At 39.8% G+C, this 23,076-nt stretch overlaps 2 protein-coding genes across 4 annotated transcripts; both read left to right on the top strand.

Annotated features, from left to right (window-relative positions):
- Positions 1-957: 957 nt before the first annotated feature.
- CA7 (carbonic anhydrase 7) lies at positions 958-9,099 on the top strand (the record flags this gene model as incomplete). The annotated part of the gene is made up of 7 exons (XM_082062680.1): positions 958-997; positions 2,985-3,182; positions 5,701-5,819; positions 6,718-6,813; positions 7,059-7,121; positions 8,558-8,713; positions 8,977-9,099. The coding sequence occupies 7 exons, from the start codon at positions 958-960 to the stop codon at positions 9,097-9,099; spliced, it is 795 nt and encodes a 264-aa protein (XP_081918806.1).
- Positions 9,100-17,592: 8,493 nt separating this feature from the next.
- PDP2 (pyruvate dehydrogenase phosphatase catalytic subunit 2) lies at positions 17,593-22,650 on the top strand. Of its 3 annotated transcripts, XM_082062615.1 has the most exons (3): positions 17,611-17,743; positions 18,930-18,999; positions 20,498-22,650. In XM_082062615.1, the coding sequence occupies exon 3, from the start codon at positions 20,557-20,559 to the stop codon at positions 22,156-22,158; it is 1,602 nt and encodes a 533-aa protein (XP_081918741.1). In that variant the 5' UTR covers positions 17,611-17,743; positions 18,930-18,999; positions 20,498-20,556; the 3' UTR covers positions 22,159-22,650. The 3 variants fall into 3 exon arrangements, with proteins under 3 accessions (XP_081918740.1, XP_081918741.1, XP_081918742.1); XM_082062614.1 differs by lacking the exon at positions 18,930-18,999 and having other exon boundaries at positions 17,593-17,743; XM_082062616.1 differs by lacking the exons at positions 17,611-17,743; positions 18,930-18,999 and adding an exon at positions 17,751-17,819.
- Positions 22,651-23,076: the final 426 nt, after the last annotated feature.

Below are 23,076 nucleotides of genomic sequence, written 5' to 3'. Positions count from 1 at the left end.
CCCTATTTCTATGTCCTATTGTCTTTGTGAAAATCAATGTCTTTGAAAGACAGCTTTTCCTCAGATCTAACAAAATTACTACCGAGGAGCCATTTTTCTTGCCACAGAGATGTCTTAAGACATTTTACAGCTGCAGATTTGGTGTCTGCTTGTAGCCTCTTCATGGGCTGGGTGCAGGCAACTACTGCACCATAACAGATAACTTAGGCTTCACATATCACCTTCTTTCTCTAGAGTCTGCTCTGTTCTATTCCCTAATATAACCACTTTTTTTTTTTTTCCCCAGTTTCTTTAGACTTAGAAAAAACAAAACAACCAATAACAACAAACAAAATAAAACAAAAAAAATAAAACCACAAGAGATTGCCAATTTATCCTTAATTGTTGTGATTTTTACCTTGTTTGAATGTAGCACAAGTATTTTTTTTTCTGAGATGAGAATGTTCTCCCTCTGACCTAAACACTGATTCTGAAGTTTTAATTACAAATCAGGTGGAAACATCATTCTTTGTTTGTTTGTTTGTTTGCAGATGGAGAGAGTGTTTGAGAAAAGAGAGGCAGTAACTTGATGATGTTTCCCCCTGCAGAACATAAAGTGAGAAGGACAGTTCCCATTACAATCTGCCAGAGTTACTGTGCCCTGTTGCTCAGAGCAGGTTATGGCTCTTGCTTCCATATGGTGTAAAATGGGAAAATACTACAACCTTTTCCTAAGTTTGACCCCGATGCGACCTGGACAGCCTTGGTTCCCCAGTTTTACTTTCCCTCCTCTGTGCTGCGTTAGCAGGCAGGGTGAGGAGCAGCAAAGCTGGGAGCGGGAGGCAGGCGGCGCTTCCCCCCCCGCAGGGCTCGCTCTGTATCTTTAAGGGGCCGCCCCCCCCGCGGCGAGCCGCTATAAAGCAGGTGAGCAGCGGCGCTCCCGCACAGGGCTGAGCGGAGCGGGCGCAGCTCCCGGTAATGACCGGCCAGCGCAGTTGGGGCTATGGGCGGGATGACGGTAGGTTATAGCATTTCTGCGCTGCATCTCTCGGTCTTCCCCCACTCATTTTCTTTCTAGAATTGTTTCCTGAGCCCTCCAGAGCTGCCTGCAAGCATCAAGTATACACAGCAGGTAATTAATTACTTTATTGATAATAAGTAGCACCCATAAAGTGGCACAAACCTATGCCTGCTGCCTTTCATTATTGTAATCAATGTTCCAAAACTGAGAGAAGCGGTACTGAGGTTGTTTTTCCCCCCCCCAGACTGCAGATATTACAGATAGGTCCTGTTCCAAAAAGCTGCTATGAAAAGGGTTAATTCTTTTAAGTAAAGATTCAGCAGAGCAGTAATAGGTCTTCTGATCCTGTGCAGTTGCTAAAATGTGATATCTAGGCTTCCACAGAAGTGAATAAAATAAGGTATACGTTGTATATTCCTACAACATTGATAAATTGTACAGATCAGTATCAGAAATCTCTTAAAGAACAAGTTATGCTTTCTGATTTGACAGCTTTTAATTTAGTCATCCTCCTTTGCTTCCCACCTCCAAGAATGTGTGTCACAGAGTGAGATGATTTCTGACGCTACTGAAAGATTCCTACAACAACGTTTTATAGCACCTATATGCTTTACAGAGGAGGATGGATGAGTGACTGGTGTTGTCCAACAAGACAATGTTTTGCATAACCTTCAGGAGTCTCTCTCTTTTGGCAGCAACTCTTCTAGCTGCTGAGTGTCCAACGAGAGTCTTTTGTATAACCTTCAGAAGCCAGTCTCTCTCTCTCAACAGCAGTTGTGTGAGTTTCACCAAGTCAAAAAGCACATTTAAATGCAAAGTGAAGCTGGTTAGTGCTAGTAGCTTGTATTATGTATTTGGCATATAGGTAGCAGTAATAAAGCCATGTTTCTTGCAAAGCTCGTAAGAAACAAATTATATTGCCTAAGCTTGTGTAACAGTGTTGAAATCCTAAATCTGCTTTACAGGCAAGCTGAGAAAATATGCTATTTTATAAGCTTAGTTTTTCAGAAAATGCCAAAGACAAATAAGAGTATAATGGATTGCTGTTTTTGTTACATAAACTCAAGGAGGGGGAATACCTGTGCTTGATTTAAAAAAAAAAAAAGTTTCTACTTGTGAAAGTATGTGAGAATGCTACAACTGAAAATGTGCTTATTGGGAACCTTAAAGTTGTTACTGTTAGTGCTTTCTGAACATAAGCAGTAGAAGAATTTAATTGCTTCTTGCACCACCATATCAAAGTAGAGAAAGTAGTGTTAAGAGTGAGTAATTCTTTGATATAGATACAGTTGTGTTATCTCAAATAGCAGATGAATGTTCCAGCTCTGGCAGTAGAGAGCTGTGTTATTAAATTGCTCTTTCTCCCCACTTTATTGCAGTCAGAAAGTCCAAAAATACTAATCATCACACTGTACCCTTCACTCAGGGTAGAGAGATACCATAATGGGCATGAGTGAAGAATGGAGCTGCCTCAAAGATTTACTGCAGTCATAAAATGGCTTTAAAAATAACTGCATAGTCAGTAGCTAAGAGATTGAGTCATCTGCATCTAATTTGAATCACTGGAGCTTTTACACTGTCTTTCCCAGGAAGAATTAAGTGCTGTTTCTTTGGGGGAGTGTGTATGTGCATATGCATGTGTTCACACCTGCACCCACCTTGGAAGGTCTTCAGATTCCTTAGCAATGAAATTACACACTCTGCAGAAAATTACTGTCACAAGTAACTGAAGATACAGCACTCTGATGTGCTATGATTTCCTCAGTGTCTTTTGTACAAGACATTTGACTTCCCCATCTTGTTGCAGTCTGTTTGTGCTCATAAAAATACACCAGCTTAGAATTGAAGTGAACCTCTTGGATACAAAATTTTCAAGTCACTCCTGCTCAGCAAGCTTTACTTCAAGGCTCATGAAAACCTGTAATGATTATTTTGTGTATAGTAGGAAGAAAATAACGGTGCTTTCCTTTCTTTCCTTTTGAAGGACCTTCAGAGTGGCACAAATCTTATCCTATTGCCCAAGGGAACCGCCAGTCACCTATTGATATAGTTTCTGCAAGAGCAGTTTATGACCCTAATCTGAAGCCACTTATTATCTCCTATGAATCATGTACATCTCTCAGCATCTCCAACAATGGCCATTCAGTTATGGTTGAGTTTGAAGATACTGATGACAAGACAGGTGAGACTAACACACAGCTGACTAACTCAGAATACAATTTGTTAGTGAGGGAAACAAGTACATCCTGTATAGTGTATTTGTTATGATTTATAATTTCGGTTTAGAACAAGGTGTATAACCAGAGCCCTTTATGTTTTGTCTTCCTGAGCCCCACATTTGTCTTCACTTGAATCTCTCTAGCAATACAATTGCTAGTGGAATAGTGTTTCTACATTAGGAAAAGCTCTTGCATCAGGAGAATCAGAAGTTTGTTTGCAGGACATCCCTTTCAAATGGGAATTGTCAGTTTGCTAGCCAGGGCATCCTTGCATCTTTCCAGCAGTTCTAGACACATGGGGTAGGTATGTACACTCCTCACTGCCCCGTGTCCATGATCATCCAAATCAAAGGTACCAACACGCGTGCCAGCTCTGTGTGGCTCACTGCCCAGTTTCCATCCCCGGGGTAGGGAAGAGAAGAGGATTAGCAGAGATCAGGTGATACAGCGTAGTCATCATCATCATAATCCACTACATTTAAGTTGTATCTGGACCAGTCACTAACTGTGACCCTGCACTATTTTCTTCTTTCCTCCCTGCGTCATAGCAGTTCAGTTTCTTCAGAAATTATAAAATCTTCAGTTAATTCTGAGTTGGTAGCTGCTTGTGGATGTTGGGCTATCTGCAGTTGCATATTATATTCTGTGCCAAGAGCTAAGAGACAAGAATAAATACTTTAAGTGATTGATTACTTCTGTTAATTCTACTGCCATGGTAAACCTTGCTTTTATATCTGAGGGGGGAGGGAAGAGTATTCAAATGGAGATGATGAAATAGCTGAGTGCATTTTAAAAAACTATAAACAATTTTTAAACATGTCCAAATGGAAGATTAAATCAGCTGTTTGACATGTTGTTTGGTTCTAGCTAAATAGGATACCCTGGATACTCAGAACAAGTTACTTTTTCTGTGAAGTTACTTGTCTGTGCTGGTAACCCTTTGAAATAGGGGCTGGGGGTTACAAGTCCAGCCATTTTGTTTTAGAACTTCCCTTCTGAAATGAAGCTGAGAAACTGCCCAACTGAATGGTCAGGTTTTCAAGTGTCTTTACTGAATTTGAAGAGAAGACTGGACATGCATTTACCAAAATCTTACTACACAGATGCATTAAGCATGTCACCCTACAAAGAGAATTTGTAAAATATATCTGAAAGTGTTAGCTTGCTAACTACTCTTGTGCTGTTCTAAGCTGAACTGCATATAACAGATAATGTTATCCAGGTTTAAAAAGCATTGTCTATTACTCTGCATTTAGAAATATAGACTCAGAGCACATACAGGAATGAACACCTCTGCCCTTTCTACACTGAGCACAAGCCTTGCTTTAATAACATTTTCAAGGAAGAAGACTGTGAGGGGTGGAAAGCATGGTTTAAAGTGTTTTAGTTGTGTTGAAATAGATCTGGTGACTCATAATTCTGCATAAAGGGCACAACAGAATTTTGACAGTAAGCCATAATAGCTAGATTTGTTAAAATAATGGTTGAGACAGGTGATGCATTCCATTGCTAAGTTCAGAAAAACACACTAGGAGATAATTATACTCTTAATACTGAAACCTTTGCTTTGGTAAAGCTGGTTTCCTGCATAAAGGCCAGCTGGAACTATGCACATGTGGTAGCACTGTGAAAGTCCCAGCTTTATGTTTTTTAGACAAAATGTTATGGACTACACTGAGGATGAGTGCCTTACAGATACTAAACGTAATTTTAATTTTCTTCATATAAGACTTTGATCAAGTTTTCATGTCTGTTTGGCAAAATTTATTTGATTTAGTGCCATATAAAAGAACAGGAGGACTACTGATGCAGTTGATAAAGTATCTTCCATAGGTGGCAGCTTACACATTCACCTGCTCTTAAGTGTTATTTCTAAATGATGTATGAGGTTTCTCTGTAGCACTACCTCACATTTTTAAGGTGACTTGAGATTCTGAATGGTGTCATGTAAAGAACCAGCTATTATATTACCTCGTTTTGTGGGATCAGGTATTTAAAGGAAACGAATATAGATAACCCCCAGAGGAAGGGAAGACACTCTAAACAGGAAATTGTCTACCTGATGCTCAAGGTATCTACACTCATTTGCATGAAATGTCAAGTAGCACTGCCAAAAATATTTTAGATACATGAGTTTAAATTGTTATTTATTTTTTAACATTCGATTTGGATTTATTGTGTTGAATAGGAAAGGCATAATTATAAAGCTATCCCCTCTTTGTATGTCAAATATACTCTTTTTCAAAGAAGCCACAATATTCTGCACAAATAGCCACTCAATGTTTTTAAATTTAAATTTTTACATAAATTCAGGTGCTTCCTGTTAAGAAGTTCAACCCTTATAAATATTTGGATGATGCATATATTTGATATTGGCAACTGGGAGATGCTGCTGGCTTTTTTCCACTACATTAGTTTTTACTAACAGGAAGCTAAGAAGCTGGAATGCTTAAGCTTTTTCTCTTATTTTTTTCTGCTTAGCAATCAGTGGTGGTCCCTTTGAGAATCCATTTCGGCTAAAGCAGTTTCACTTCCACTGGGGGACAAAGCATGACCAAGGATCGGAGCACACAATTGATGGCAAACCTTTTCCATGTGAGGTAATATGTGTTTTTACAGATGGGATTAATTCATGCAAATGCTGTTGACAAATGACTTTGTCTGCAGTGGGGACTAGGTGTCCCTTAGGATTCTGATTGCTTACTCACTGTGCTTAGGTCAGCACAAACTTTAATGAGAACTTTATTCCTTACACTGAAGTTATCTATTGATTACTCTGGTTTTTAGAGTGCAAACTTATCTCCCCCTGGTCCAGCCCTTTTTCCAAGATTCTCAGTCATCTTATTCTATTTAACAGGACACAGCCCCACAGTTTAGTTGCTGTGCTCACACAGCATCTCTGAGAGTCCTTTGCTGTCTAGTTTAGCCTGCTGCACACCATTGATTGCATCCTTTTATTTACACAGGTGGAGGGTTATACTGACAAACATGACGCTGAGAAGCCAAGTGTAGCTCCACTACCTGGCACTGTTAACTTAGCCTTCAGCTGATGGTCACCACCTGTGAAATGCTGGTGCTGTCCATAGCTTAGAAGTGGCTTCATGTGGGGGCTTGAGACAGTTCTGCAAAGCCTAGGACAAGCACAGGCCTTTCCCAGTACAATCTTTCCCAAACACTACAGTAGCATAGAATTCTGGAGTCTCCTAGGAAGTACCGGAGCATACTGCTTCATGGGATGAGGGCCCATAGCAGGGAAGTTAGGTCACAGGCTAATGCTTGCTTTGTTTCAAATTAAAGCTGATATATAGGAACTTTTAGTGTTTGTCCATGCTTATGGACTGGTCCAAAAGGCTGAACTTGCTCATATTTCCAAAGATGCTTTCAGAGCAAAACCTACATTCTTTTATGAACAACCATTAGTGCCTGTTAACATGAAACAACCTATGTTCACAGCTTCTATCACCAATTTGTTTAATTATTATTTATTTTTCTTTAAAGCTCCACTTGGTTCACTGGAATGCCAGAAAATATGCAACATTTGGAGAAGCAGCAGCAGCTCCAGATGGCTTGGCAGTAGTTGGTGTTTTCTTGGAGGTAAGAATAACAAAAATAGCATGTTTACATGATAAAAAGTATTATGCTGTCAAGTGTTTGAGAACCAAACCACATATTTCAGAAGTGCTTAAGGAAAACAGATGACTTATTGGAAGCAGTAAGTCAATGCAAATTGCTGTTAAACTTACTTTAGTAGGAATGTTGAGATTCAGAGAAAAAAACACCACCTATTCAAAGCATAATTATAGTCATTCTTATTTAACCTGTCTATTCTGTTATTTTAGATTGGGAGAGAACATGCCAATATGAACAGACTCACTGATGCTTTGTACATGGTAAAATTTAAAGTAAGTTTTAATCTCTTTAAATTTTACTATTTCTGGAATATCCTTTACAAATCAAGCTCATGTACATGTTTAAGACAAAAATGGAAAATCACCCACCACAAATCCTCCCATCATTAGAACATCACTGTAGTTGTATTCTCCTCTTCCTCTCCAAAGCTCATCTTACTTGCTCAGTCTGAGGTGCCTCCCAAGGCTATGCTGACCCCACCGGTCATTCAGAGGTTCTGCTTTTCCCAGAGTATCTAAAATCTAAAGCTCCATGACCCTTCAGGCTCAGCTCTTACACTCAGCAAAATAAGACTTTTCCATTGTGCCTAGCCTTGAACAAGTCAAAGCTGGGTATCTGTCTTCTGCTGCAAAGCTCTGTTGGCAGCCAATCTTCATGAGGTCCTGAGCTAGTCTGTTCTTATAGTGATACTTCAAGGTGGTCTTCACCCAGATGTATTGTATCTGAGAGCTTTGAAGGTTGATACCTGCTCCACTTTCTCAAATGTGAACTGATTAGACCACTACAAGTGTTTACCTTTCTGGATTTACATGAGGTTAATGCATTCTATAGCATGCATAAGTTCTAATATGCAAAATAAACTTGAGTAGGCATATTATTCTTGCTCGTCTATATAAGCTTGTGAAAGACAAGAAACGAAGGCAGTTATGCAGCAATATGTAGTCGGTAGACATGCTAAATGATATTTTTATGTTTAAGTAATTTCTTCCACTTGCAGGAAAGAAATAATTATCCCTCAGTAGTAGTGACTGAAGGTCTGCAGGTTTGCCACTGGGGGTAAACTACTCATTCTGTTCCTTATGAGCAATTTTACAGACAATTGAATGGTGCTTTCTGAGTGACTAAGTACCTTTCAGATACTCCTACAAGCCCTAGACTGTGTTAGTTAAGGCAATCACTAGTTTAAATAGCACCTCCTGTTTCTGCTGGTCTTTTGGCTGATCCATCTTAGTCTAATTTTAGACTTGAACATTTGATTTTTTTTAAGTCAATATTTGTCTTAGCAGATGATGACTCTTTGGGGCCAAGTTTTTGAAGGTTTCAAATTCCCTACTGAAGTAAATGGGGAGCATAGAAAATAGCAAGTAATGAGACAAGGAATTCTGCCATTATATTATCTGTAGCTCACACTGAATGCTATATACAGAATATACTTCTGCATTATTCTTGGACCTTCTGTGACAAGAGCTGAACTTTGGCAGAGGCAATGAGGCAAGAACTCAAAGTCCAGTAAAACAGCAGCAGGTGTCACTCTTGCTATGCTGCTCTTAGATAACAGTTGTTATAAAGGCGCCAAACCTTCATAGATTATTCCTTTCCCCTAATCTTTAATATTACTTCAGCGTTTCTTTATCCTTCAAAAAGACTTCTTTAACCTGCACTTAAAAGTAAAAAGCTATACTTCAAGTATCAATTTTATTTTTTCCAGGGAACGAAAGCTCAATTTAGAAGCTTCAACCCCAAATGTCTCTTGCCTTTGAGTCTAGATTATTGGACATACCTTGGTTCTTTGACAACACCACCCCTTAATGAGAGTGTAACATGGATAGTGCTGAAGGAACCCATCAGGATTTCTGAGAAGCAGGTAAGCTTTTGGTACTCTCACAGGTCTTGTAGGATTCAACACAGACAGTGACTGTTTTGATTTACAACAGGGCTAAGTTAAAAGACCATTACCCTGTTCAATAATTAGGGCTTCTGTTTATTCTGCTAATACTCTTTAAGATCTTTGCTTGAACCTGTTCCATTAACAGATTGTAATGTACTGAATACTTTGCTTTGGTCCTTTTAATAAAAGCTTTGATACTGGTTGCCATTTTAAGCAGTAAATTTTCACTGAATTTACAGCTGGAGAAGTTCCGCATGCTCCTCTTCACCACTGAGGAAGACCAGAGGATCCAAATGGTGAATAATTTTCGACCCCCTCAGCCTCTTAAAGGGAGAGTAGTTCGAGCTTCCTTCAAGGCCTGAAGAAAACTGATAGTGGCCCTGAGATAACAAAGAGCTTCCACATCTGAGCTACTATAGATAGAAACCCTGGTCTTCAGATCACTTGTGGAACACACCAGATACCCACTACTGTGAACACTCTACTTGGAGGGGAACAATCTTTTGATTTCATTTTATTTGAATTGCTCATTCTTTTGAGAAATAGGATCTTTTTAATGGGTACTTTTTAATTTAAGGGATAGCTGAGTAATCTAGAGTGTTCTTCAAGACCTGACACTCTAAAACTTAAGATGAAATGAAAACCCTACTTAATATAAAATGGGAAATTATGTGGTGATCTACTAGTACTGGTGGCTACAATTTCTAATTGTCTCAATACATGATGAAACAGTAGTCAAAAATTTTGGACACATTGGACTTAAATTTTCTTTACCAATCTCTTGTTAGCATTTGCTGAGCTCTGTTTGATTTAAAGATTGCTTTCACTGTGTTCTTGCTGTCCATCACATACCATGCACATGACTAGTGCTAGGAAAGAGTTCTTATATCAGGTAGGCACTGGTATGAAAACTACATCTATATTAAGTTACTGTTCTAAAATGCTGTTTTGTAACTAATTTGAAATAACAATGTAAATGCTGTGTTTAAAAGCAGGCCATTTTATTGCCCAGTGTTGTTCAGACATTAGTTCTTTTAGCCCATGTGGCCTATATAACTGTAATGCCCTTGTCAATTTTGTTGAAAAGAACATCTGTAGCAACTCAGGTATGTGTTTTGTGGTTCTCAGTTGTTCAAATTCTACCTCAGCTAAGTGGTTTGCTCTGCAATACAACCTCTTTCATTGCTGCCCTAAGTAAAGTAGCTATTTTATTTATTTTGGGGAACTAACATGGGTAGACATGGATTGCACTGAATGTGCACTGCTGCACGAATCATGCCCTCCCTCTGGCAGTCTGGGAGGATACTCCCTGCAGATGAGAGGCTCATCAGTCCTGAGCCCTTTCACCTCTTCAAAAGAAAGCTGCTTTAGAAAAGCCATGTGGTAGTATTACTGCTTCTGCAGCTTGGTGACAAAATGCAGACTTGTGTCTTTGGCACTAAATTCAGTGATGTTATCTGTAAATACCCACAGTCTATTTTCAATTGCTTTAATTCTAGGCTTCAAATGTTCTACTTCATCTGTATAGTTCAGATAAAAATTGCTGATGTTTATCAATTTTAATCAGCTTAGTTGGAGAAATCATCAAATATGTACAATGTAAAGGAAAGCAAGGGGGAAAGGAGGATAACAGCTACTATGGGCTGTTTTCCATTTTTCAGAAAGGGCAAAAGGCACTAGATGTGAAGCCACGGAACACTAGAATTCTAGACCTAACTCTTCTACAGTTTTTCTGGTACATTGACCTGGAACTTCTACTTTCCCCTTACATAAAATGAGGGTAACACTAACCTACCTCACAGGGACATTGTGAGGGCTAATTCAGCATTGTTTTAGATGTGACATTCTTATATAGCAGATGCTAAAGGAAACAGAAAATCATTACAGAATACAATGTTTTTAGCTATTATGAATGTAACTTTGCTAGTAATGCAAACTAGTATTGCAGAAAATCTATTTAATGTATATTTCTTTAACAAATTAAATGAGACGTTAAAATCAAGTGTGCACCTCTTTGTCCTTTGTTTGGAATAGACCTACCTCTCCCTACTTACAGCACTGTTTTTCTTGGACTTTTGTTAACAGAAATGCTGTTTGATATCTTCAACTGCTGCATTTATTTTAGATCAAAGAATGATTTGATTATTTACCTTCAGCTTCATAGAAACCTTGGTTGTTATAGTAGAATCTAAATGCAGGTAAGAGTTATCCCTTCGAAGTTTATGGGCTGCTTCTTTTTAGAGAAAAAAAAAAATCTAGAAAGCTTACTCATGTTCAAAAGCTATTTTTAGCCTATACCACAATCCTTCCCATCAGTTTCTATTTCTTTTTAATCCTTCCACTCAAGAAAATTCTGATATTTTGTGCATTTTGGATGACTTTTTGCTCAGAGTTAAATTCTTATTGTCATGGATCTTATGTTCCTGTTAAAATGAGTCTCTTAATGTAGGTTTTAATCTTAAAATATTCAAAGTCTTTCAAAAGAAACTAATTTGCTAGCCCAAATACATTTTATTGGGGTAAATTAAAATACCTTCCTGATTTAAAATTTAATCTTTACTTACCATAAATATCTTAATTAAGCAACCAAAGTACGGCTGCATTAGTACCAGCACACACCTTCACAGAGAAGGTCATTGGTCAATATTTTCAGTGTTTTCTCTCATTCTAGGCATACAAGTTGGTTTCTGATCACTCGGTCTCTCATAAAAGGTAAGGATTGTATATCAAACTTTTCTCCATTTTTTTCCCCAACTACAACCACCCAGTCTAATAAAATAAATCTTATTGATCTACTGAATGTGTCCATTCTGTGACCTTGAACACAATACTTAAGCTTCTTTAAGGGTGGTTTACTTGTGAACAGCACAGGGATAATGTTTAGGTTATTGTAAAAGCTTAGCTACTGTAAAGAGCTTTAAATGCTGAATCCCCCAGGTGTTCAGTTTCCAGGAGAAACTGAATGTACACCTTCCTTCAAGAATAAATTTTGTCTAATTTTACAATTTCTTTCAGTTGCTGGATTAAAGAACATATCTTTTTACCACAGTGAAGCAAAATGGAAAAGGAAGCCTTTTATTTTTGTTGTTGTTTCTTGAAACCCTGGTCATCCAATAAAAAAAACAAATATTTCATTTTGTATGGTTTTAAAGCTATAAACTACATTCTACAGCTTAATGCACTTTATTTTGATATTATGAAAGCAAAGTGCAAGAAGAAATGTCAAATATATTACATAATGAATGTTATTGTATACTCAATGAACAATGCAATCAGTACGATGAATGTATGGTATTCCATTAGATTAAACTTTGCTGTACTGTCTTTTCCCTGTAACCGAAAATATAGTCTAGCAGGAAAACGTAGCAAAACTAATAGCAATAAAACTTTTTATTTCATGCTAAAAGACTTAAAATCAGCAATCTTAAGTTACTTTTCAGAAGGGGTAGCATGAAGAGCTTCACTGATGATTCTTTCTCATTTAGCAAAGTTTCCCTAGTAAGACTATTCAGGGGTATAAGGGACCATATTAATTTGTTTTGTTTATACGACTTCTTGACTTGTTAATATGCTGGTTGAAATATAGTTAACAAGATAAAATAGTGTTGATAAAAGAAATAAAGGATTTCTTGCTATAAGGCTCTCAAGTCATCCATAAGATGAGGATAATGAAACAGAAGGACTGCGTACTGTATTTATAATGTGCTTTGAGACTTTCAGAGCTATGTTTTGGTGCTTGCATATATAGGCATGACCATCAATTTATGGAAGTGCTACATTTTGTAAGACCGTGGGAATTAAGCCCCTGTTACTAATTTGCTTGTCTGAGCTCCTAGTGGTATTCTAGCTAGGGCCTCTAGAACAAATGTGCCCCTCAAAGGCAATTCACAGGGCCAAATACCAGCAGTACTTTTTAAGGATTTGCAGAAACTTCATTTTTTCTGTCTTCCTTCTAATTGGTCTTCCTCTGCATACAAACATTACTCAGCAAAACTCCTCCATCAGGGTCATTCAAATCCTAGAATATGTGCTATCCTTATCTCCTACCAACTATGTTGAAGGAAAAGTAGCAGCTTAATATAACTAGTCCAGCAAGAATTAATAGGATCACAGTTCTCATAACTGAGAGAACATGAGGCCTTCTGTTTAGGACAGTGACTGACACAGCACAGCTACAAAAACTAGACTAAAAGTGCCATCTAGTGGCTGGCTGTTCCCACTTCTTAACACAATGCCTAAAACAACTGAACACTTAAACAACACTTTTTTTTTTTTTTTTAAGGCAAATTCAGTCAAAATACAACACATGAGAGAATTTAACTTTAAGGATAATTATTTTCTTAAGGTATAGGTGAGTGTAATTGGTATCCCTGTGCTGGTTCTACTTACACAGTCCTTGAAAATCCTTTATCAGATAAAAATCAATTTTACAAAACAAAGTCATTAAATCAGTTAGAATTTTTTGTTTCTCCTTTCACTGACAGAGTGGAGATATCCTCCACCTGGTAAACTGCATACTGTGTTAACTTGAACTTTTTAGCTTTGATAGCTATAGTTAAGGTTCAGCTTAAGTTTTTTTTTCCCATCCTCTGCAAACAAAGATTTTTAGGCAGTTTCAGGGATATAGTTGATGTGATCTAGCAGTGATTTGTTATGATAAATTTTGTGATGGCTGCAAATGAACTCAAATACAAGCATCAGGGCAAAAGCGTTACAAGGTACCTTGTCACCAGATGGTGCTTTTGGTGGCGTTCAAAGGTCAAAAAGATAAAGAAGGGAGCATTTCAGGAAAAAAATAAAAAAAGCAGAGATAAGCCTGAAAAAATGAGATGTTATCTTATACCTCAGATTAGCTGTTTTCCTCTCTGAATTCCTTCTGTGTGCAAGAGTGACCATTTAGTAAAGACACCAAGTATCGAACCATGTTGCTCTATACTGCCTGTAAGAAGGGGAGTGTCAAGTTTTTCTCACCCTGAGAACTACAGCATACTGATGAAACCTGACTGAATTTAACAGAACTATTCCCCCTTTGCATGGCTGTAAGGCAGAGAATGCTTATACCTCTGGTGTGCCATTTATAGTGCTACTTGCATTATATTTGAATTTTAGTAAACTTTTGGCCCGTCACCTCAAGTTGTGAACAGCAACAAATTAATGCAAGCCGTCATTTAATTTCATTTCACACTAATATAGTGGAATATTAAATGTATCAATCCAGGAGTAAACTCAGACCATTCATCTGTTGGAGGAGAAGAAGGTGGAAGGAGGAGAGAGGAAATGTGTATAATTACTTTTCTACACATGAGCACTTGATACTGAGCAAAAAGACTACCTTGCACTTGTAAGGTGTCTGCAATAAATTTGCTTTAACAGTGGTGCAGAATCTTAACTGAATAAGCATTTCAGTTTAACTTGAACCAGTTTTGTGAGCAACAACTGGTAAAACTTTTATTTGTGGAGTCTAGATCCAATTGCAGCAACTAGGCAGGCCTTTGCACCAGCCCAATTACATTAACCTAAACTGAATCTTCAGTTTAAGCCTACATCTTCATATGTAGAGACACTCTTAGAATGCTGTAACAGCAGAGGTTACATGAAGTTGGAGAACTGGAATGGCCTTTTTCCTACAGTTCATGGTGTTTACCTCTGTTCACTGACATTTCTTGCAGCTTGTTTGCTTTCCTAGCATTTGAGTATTTGTTTTAGATTATACAGGAAGATCAAAGACTGGAATTTTCTGTAAACAAACTAGGAAAATGCAGTTGCTCTAACAGACCTAGAGGAAATTTATTTTTCCTAGCCTCATTCCTCTTTTCTGTTTGTTTGATCTCTGCATCCAATGTACTAATTTGCCTTTTGTGAAAATTCAAAATATGATATACGGGAACTGAAATATATTTCACTATTTGCGGGCAAAATACATAGAGTAAACAGCTGACATTTTTAAGGGTCTGAGCAAGAAGGTATCCAAATATTTTTGTGAACTGGTGTTGTTCTTGTTTCCTTTGAAAAGCTGGTTAGCTTGATGTTGTGCCTTTTTTTTTTTTTTTTTTTGGTAAGAGAAGTCAGATAAAAATCTTTTAAGTTTCCTGTCCTGTTAGTACTAGCCTTCTTTTCTAAAAGGACATGAAAGATTAGAAATGGCTGTTCTTTCACCTTGTAGGTACATTCTGCCTGTTTTTTAACTTCAGCTAAAAAGCTCATCATCCCGAACTGTCAGAGTTATACCAAGTATACCTTCATATGCCATTTCCAAGTGACACATATATATATGACCTCTTTTGCCTCCTAAAATTTTCAGTTCTTCTAGACAGTCTGGGGTTGTCAGAGAGAAAGTGATACAGTGCAGTTAGGAGTCCAGTGTCTGTGGAATCACAATTACCTGAACTTCAGTTAACTAGAATTCTTTTAGCAACATAGAAGCTTCTGGAGTTGGGTTGGCTGCTGCGCTTTTCAAAGGAGAATACTAAGTGATAAAACCCTCAAGCAAGGTTTACGACTGGGGAGATGCCTCCCTGCACTCTCTCCCAATAACTCAGTTTTTCTTATCTTGTTTCATGCAATGGCCTTTCTCAAACCGACCTTATAGGCTCAAATAAACATTCCACTTTATCTGAAATCTATTAAAGCTTGCTGAAACTGTCATTGACTTTAACGGGAGCTGGATCATGGCCCAAACAAGCAACAGAACACAAAAACTCATTTGCAAAGAAACTCAGAGTTGCTGACTGTACAAGTCAACAGATAAAATTATACCTTGAAAAAAATCTAAATATAGCATTTGCTATATTTTTAACCTGTCACTGCACCTTAGTACAATGCCCCTGGAATTACACTTGTTTACTTCTAAATACTGATAAGAACTTTCTCCTGGCACATGACATTTGATACCGAGCTTTAGTTCACACATAAACAGGGGAGTCAAAATCAAATCTTAGTTTTATTTAAAGAAACCTGAACTAAAATTTTTTAAGACAGAGCACTATGGCAACCAAGCCACTGTTGCTGCAGAAATTTGCCATTTTAATTAGATATTCCTGAAGGCAAAAATACTGCAAGCCTGAGCAGTACTCCTCCTTTTCTCAGATCATACCAAAGAGTAGCATTTCTACTTCTTTAAACTTTAATTATATATCACTCTGGTTCATCAGCATAGCCGAACACTCCAAAGCAGAATCTAAATTGCAATTCAACTTATTAACACTGAAAACTATTGAGTTTCTTGGAAGCCTTCAATATGGTATTCATTCTTGTGTTTAGAAAATATGGAATGAAAGCAACACCTTCTTCTGCAGGTCAGTTGTTTCACCTCCATTTGCACGCTTCCTAAATCACTTCAGCTTTTGCATATGAGTTTACGAAATTACTACCTGTACACGTGAGCAATAAATACCAGCTTTCCATTGAAGAGAAGCATTTAAACATGCCAGGAGTACAGGAAACCCAGAACAGTCAAGTTAGCTTTCAGGCTGCTGGGTGAGGTTTCACCACTGTTGTAAATGGCACAGAGGATGAAAAAATTGGTAGGTCAGAACGAGGAGCACCTTGAGATCCAGAAACTCCTGTCAGTATACCCCAGCAGCGGAGCAAAGCAGAGAGGTACAGGTAAGGTCTACTGTGGGTGATCTCTTTCTGTTCAGTAGATTTGTCAGACAAATAATTATGTGAAACTTAAAATAATTGTTTTCATGTGTGCTAAAATAATGTCCTGACATTTTTCTTTAAGGTGACCTTTTTCCCCCCATGGCTTGGTCTTCCATTTAACATGAAACTATATTTCATTGTATTAGCAAAAACAGGAAACAAATGAAAGCTTGGACTCACGAAGATGATCACACATCCTTCCACTTGAGATAATCTGGGAAAACCTTTCTCTCGTCTAGGATACCTGCAACACATTATTTAAATGAAAAAAATGCTTCAGTACAAGAAGCCAGGAGAATAAAAAATGCTCTGCATTATCCTCTTGTGACTTGTGAGCCTCCGTTTTTACAAAATCGCCATTACAGGTTAAAGCAAGGACTACTTAGTAACCAATCCATAATACACAATAACTACTTATTAACCACCATGCACTTTGGGCTCATTCCTTGTATTGATATGTGGTATAAAACCACTCAGTAGAAATTTTAACTAAGACAAGCAGACACGTGAAGCAAAAGAAATAAAAAAGGGAAGGCAGCAAAATAAGCTTTTAATATCTGTTCTCCATAATTTATATGGCCTAAAATTTTCAAAAGGACCTTGCAGTTTTGAGCCTCATCGGCTGGCAGCCTCAGCACTGAAGAGTGTAAAATTGTATTTAGAAAACAAAGAAAAATCCTAATGGCTCTCCGCAAAGAGAATAATGGTTTTTTTTAACTTTATTAATGTGGAAAAGAAGATTTGCTGATGCTTTATTTTCTAACGCATCACATTCTTCTTGCTTTTATTGTCTCACGTTTCTTTCCTGTTTAAAAACGCGCAGGGCCGCACTCCCTGGCGGTCCCTCAGCCCCCCAGCTGCGGGGCAGCCGCGGCTCTGCTGCCGGAGCGCGGGCAGCGGAGGTGGCGGGAGGCTCTGAGGCCTTGCCCTCGGGGATCTCCCCTCAACGCCGGGCCTGGCGGCAGCACGCACCGCGCTTCGCCTCGCCCGTCCGCAGCTGTGTCCGAGCGGAGCAGCTGCTGCGGTAAATCGGGCGCTGAGGAGAACATGGCGGGGGGGGTCCGGCTGGGCTCCGCGCGCTCCGCCCGTCCCGCCGTGTCCTGACAGGAACCCGCGCGCAGTTGCTCGGGGCGGGGCGCGGGGGGCGGTGCCGGCGTCGGAGGCGCGGATTGGGCGGCGGCGCTGTCAGTCAGCGCCCACCTCCCGCGCCGCGCCGGCGAGCCCGGAACCTGCGGGCGGCGGGGGTCGCGTGGCGGCTGCGGTGGGCGCGGCCGGGAGCGTCGCGCGGCGGGGGGCGGGCAATCGCCTCAGCGGGGCGGGCGCGAGGAGCCGCGGCTGCCAGAGGCGCCTCAGCTGCTCCGGGTGAGTCGTGCGGGCGGCGCCGCGGGGGCTCGCCTGGGCGGTGGCCGTCGGCCCTTCCGCTGTGGCACCGGCTGAGGTGGGCTGGGGGCGATGCCGTGGGGCAGAGGGAACGGAGCTGGGCCTTGACGGGAGGACGGAGCCGTGGGGGCCGGAAGGCCGCGGGACGGCTCTGCGGGAAAGGCCCGCGGGGTGTGCGGGGTCGGGGCTGTGTGTGTGCGGGGTCGGGGCTGTGTGTGTGCGGGGTGGGGGCGCGCTGGGGTGCGGGGTCAGTGAGGGGCGGGGCGGGGGAGCTTGTGGGGTGTCGGCCGGTGTGTGCGAGTGAGGGGCTGGGGGTGCGGAGGGTGTGTGGGCAGCGCCGGGAGCGAGCGTGAGGGGAAAATGGGGCTTGGGGGGGGTTGTAAAGCAAAATGTAACGGGTATCTGTTTTGCTGGGCGTTCCTTTTCTGTGAGCTCCCGGTGAGCTCTGGCTGCCCAGCAGCGAGCAGCTGGGTTGTGGGGCAGTTTGTGTTTCAATGATCACACTGGTTCACCTGACAAGGAAGTGCCATGTTCAGTGTTGAAGTGATAGGTGTGCCGAGCAGGGCGCGTAAGATTTATGTAATTGGCTCTTACATAAAGATCTTTAGCGCACATTGCTTTTATTAGCACTGGTACTGTGTTCTAACGTGGGTTGTGCTGGAGCAGCTCATGGATGTGGGTGGGTGTCCTGGGCAGAGCAGTGGAGCCTGCACACTACAGCTGGGGGGACCTGAGGATGTGAAAATTGTATAGTTATGGACTGTGAGTAGGAGTGGTTCAGAAATATGCTCTAGGATTGATCAATGCTACCTGACCTTAGGCAAACACATCTAAATGGTATTTGGCCGTTCTGCTTCTAAAAAAAAAAAAAAAATCACCTTGCTATGTCTGTTAGCCAGCTGATGTGAACGGGTAAGTTTGTTTAAAATACCATTTCTGTTGAGTTTTGAGTCAATGACATTAAAGTTGTCATTGTTTTAATCTTATGTGGCTTAGAGAGATGAGAAGTGGAAAAAGAAATAACAGGATGGAGAATTGCCTGAGAAAGGTTGGCAAACATGAAGCGTTGTCTTGCACTGTTGGTGCTTTTTTGGGTTTAATGGGTGCTAGAGTTAGCAGTATCAGCTGTCTTCCTATTAGCTTTATTTTGCTTGTTTTCTCTCTGCAGTACAATAAAAGGCGTTGATTGTGTTGCCTGTGTCCCAGGAGACTGCAGGCCAGCCTTGAGCAATGAACTGGTATCGCCCTTTCCATCTGCTCTCCTATCATCAGCAGGAAAATTATGCTGTGTCTTTGCCTGTCTTCATAGGACCCTCAGAATTACAGTAGTGGGGTCCTTGTTGGTGGGGGCTTGTCTACTCTTTTCTGTTGTTAAGCATGAGTGGTGCCCTTCAGAAATGTTTTGTGACACATTGCTTCTCTTTTCCAAATGGGATTTTGGTAAAGTCCTTGGATTTTATCAGTAGGCCTTTTGTTTATAATAGTTCAAGTTTGGTTTTACCTCCTGCTGATTTCTTAAAACTATGTTTGTACAACTGGCTGGCTTCTTGTTATTTCTCGCGAAGTGCCTTGCTAAAAAGACAATATTGCAGTAGCATGCAGTGTCTTTGGCTTGAGACCTAGAGCATGTAGTTCAGAGTTCACATAAAACTGTATTGTTCTAACTGGCTGCTGGTATGATATTTTGGGAGTAATTGTACTTACAATGCTACTACACAGTTAGCTTTGAAATCCTGAAATACTGTTGTGGAGTAAGCATCTGGTAGTATGTAGCAATTACCCACAGCTCGAATGCCTTATTTAAAGTAGGAGACAATATGAGGGACCACCCCCATGGCACCTGAAGAACATCAGCTGTTCGGGTGCCCTAGGCTTTAGTGCTGTTGGCAGCAGAGCTCTTCACAGCTGCTAGATACAACTGTCTAGATATAAACCTGTAAAAGTTGTCAATGCAACTGTGCTTTCACTTCATCAAAGTGCACAATGCTGTGATAAATGCATTAATTAAGCAGCAGTAGAATCTGCCTTCAACTGTGCAAAAAAATCCTGCCTGTGTGAAGGTTGGTTAAGACCTTGAAGATTAAAAAACAAAAAAACAAATAAAACCCAACAACCCCCCCAACAACAAAACCCAAACCCACTGACCTTATAAGCTTGAACAGAGTTGGAAAGGTAGACTAACTTGTTCTAGATGTGAGGATCATGGCAATTCACACAAATCATTAATTTGCCGTATCTTTCATATTTTCTATAGGGTTTGAGTAGTGATCTTCTCTTGTTTTTGCTATTTAGAGTGCATTAATAGAGTTTTACTCTAGCAGGCTTTTAAAAGTTGTGCATTGTCACTTAAACTCCTATTTTCTAACTTGTTGGATCTGTTTGTTGTGTGTCATGTTAGATGAGGATTTTCACTGAACAGTTGATGATTACATTTCTTGTAATGTTGGAATTTCTTCTTAGCCTTGCCACAATGAAGGAAAACATGCTTGGAAAGTAAAATTTATGTTTTCTGATTAGTTAACTGAAGAGTGGCAGTCATATCCTAAGCCAAATTCACCCGGGTTATAATTAAGTGATGGAAATTTTATAATTTTTAAGATGCCTGTATTTATAGTAGTCTTTTTGGAAAAAGGTTCTGGATATTTCTGTAGGCTCTAGACTTCCTTTTGTATTACGGTCTATAAAGCTTCTTGTGAACCTTCTAAATTTTGTACCTTTCCTATTTTTATATTCCAGGCTGCAAGGACATTCTGTGTTACCGAAGGAAGGTGCTACTCGTTGTGGAGTGACTTATCATGTCAAGAACTGTATCATCCTGGATCTTAAGCTCAGCAAGAAACAGCATTGTTTTACAAGGAAAAGGACGTCTGTACTCCATCTGTGTCCCAAACAGAAACAAGATAAAATGGAAGCTTGTTTTCTCCAAAATGCATCTCTACCCTGCTGGGAACTGCAGTTTAGACAATACTTTCTCCTTAAAAAAAGCATTTCGACACACTTCCACTGAAGAAGAACAATTCTCTTTCCAGTTGTCTCCATCACAAATCAACGATATACTCAGAGCAGGTGAATTATCCCATAGAATACTGGATTTGAATGGTAAAAATGCAAATTCTGTGTTGAGGTTTGAAAGTAACCAGTTGGCATCCAACACCCCTGTTGAAGACCGCAGAAGTGCAGCCACCTGCTTGCAGACCAAAGGGATGATGTTTGGAGTCTTCGATGGTCATGCAGGTTCTGCATGTGCCCAGGCAGTAAGTGAGAGACTGCTTCATTATATAGCGGTTTCTCTCATGTCTCGGCAAACCTTGGAAGAGATGGAGCTTGCTGCGGAGTGCTTGAAACCAGTTCCACCTATTCTGCAGTGGCACAAGCATCTAAATGATACAGAATATCAAGAAATAACTTCACAGTATTTTGAAAACCTCCGGGTTTACTGGCAACACTTGCTGGACCTGGATGCTGAGCCAGCATTTAGTTTAGAAGAAGCCATGATATGTGCATTCAAAAGGTTAGACTCAGACATATCGTTGGAAGTTCAGGCTCCTCAGGAAAAGGAACTGATGAGAAATATTGCCCTTCAAGTAGCTTTTTCTGGTGCAACAGCCTGTGTAGCTCACATTGATGGTGTTCACTTACATGTTGCAAATACTGGTGATTGCAGAGCAATTTTAGGGGTTCATGAAGAAGATGGAACATGGTCTACTCTCCCTCTAACTCGAGACCACAATGCCTTCAATGAATTTGAGATCAGAAGACTGAAGAGAGAGCATCCTAGATCTGAGGAGAAAACGCTATTTGTGAATGACAGATTACTTGGAATTCTCATACCATCTAGAGCTTTTGGAGATGTGCAATTAAAATGGAGTAAAGAGCTGCAACACAGCGTTCTGGAGAATAGCTGTGATGTTGAGGCTTTAAATATTTATCAGTATGTTCCTCCAAGCTACCATACACCTCCTTATTTAACTGCAGAGCCTGAAGTCACATACCACAAATTAAGAGGCAAGGATAAATTTCTAGTTATTGCTTCGGATGGTCTATGGGAGATGCTAAGTAATGAGAAGGTTGTAGAACTTGTTGCTGGACACCTTACAGAGCTTAATGTGCAGAAACCACAACTGGCTTTTGAGAAACCAGTTAATTTGGGTTATATGCACAGCTTGTTACTTCGGAGGAAAAATAGAGGTGTTGCCTCACTTGACCAAAATGTAGCTACTCATTTAATACGGCATGCAATTGGAAGTAATGAGTATGGGGAGGTGGATCAAGAGAAACTTACTGCGATGCTGACACTGCCTGAAGACCTTGCAAGAATGTACAGAGATGATATCACAGTTACTGTGATCTATTTTAATTCAGAAACAATTGAAAATTACCACAGAAACAATGAATAGAGACTTGCACTGCTGCTATTCTGTACCACTAGCCAGCTTTGATACTGAAACCATTGTTGTTTTTTCTCTGATAGTCAAGCTGTTCCTAGTGTTATGGTCTGGAAGTTCCTAAATCGTTTGGTTACTTACTAGTCTTGAAAATAACTTTATATAAGCAAGTTTGGTGAAAGTTGTCTGAGTTTCCAGGTCTGTACGCAACGAAGAATAATGTCTTGATAAATGTTCACTGAAATGTAACTGAACTAATGAGTGCTGACCCAGTTCTGATTCTATGGGAACTACTGCTAAAACTTTCCAAATGAACAAACAGGAAAAATTTCTCTGAGACTGGTGCGATTTAATAGAGAGATGGATAATACCTGTAGCTGCATGGAGTGTAGGAAAGGCTCCGCTCTTATGGAAAGTGAGTAGCACCCTATTGAAGCACTGGAATTGAATTAAATAAACAAACTACCAAACCTTTATTTGACGTAACAGTGTCAAATACTTTAACAAATTGCCTTGTATATGTGAAGATAGCACTTTAGAAAGTTGTTCAAACGCCTCTGGGGTTGTCAGATGTTTTTTTCTCAATACTTTTTTTTTTTTTTTTTAAGCTAGGAATCAAAGTAATATTTTCTTCTGAAATTATTTTCAAATGTGAATGCATGTTCTCTTAACTATGTGTGGGCTTGAGTGACAGCTTTCAGTTCAAACACACATGAGGGACTTCATGGTTCTCTATGCAGGAATTAACAATGCTAGCCTTAAGCATTTAAGCGTCTAAGTTGCTTAGAAATTATACCCTTTTGTTAAGTATTTTTCTGTGAAGTGCTGTGCATCAAATCCACCAACAATAATTTAATGGAAGTTTGACAGATCCAGAAGTTCAAAAATTCATCTAAATGTAAATACAGGAAAAGAGGGCACATTTCAGAT

The sequence above is a fragment of the Streptopelia decaocto genome, assembly GCF_964273445.1.
Source record: "Streptopelia decaocto genome assembly, chromosome: 11".
Taxonomy (NCBI): domain Eukaryota; kingdom Metazoa; phylum Chordata; class Aves; order Columbiformes; family Columbidae; genus Streptopelia; species Streptopelia decaocto.
Note: the sequence above shows the minus strand (reverse complement) of the source record. Positions and strands in the feature narration are given on the sequence as shown.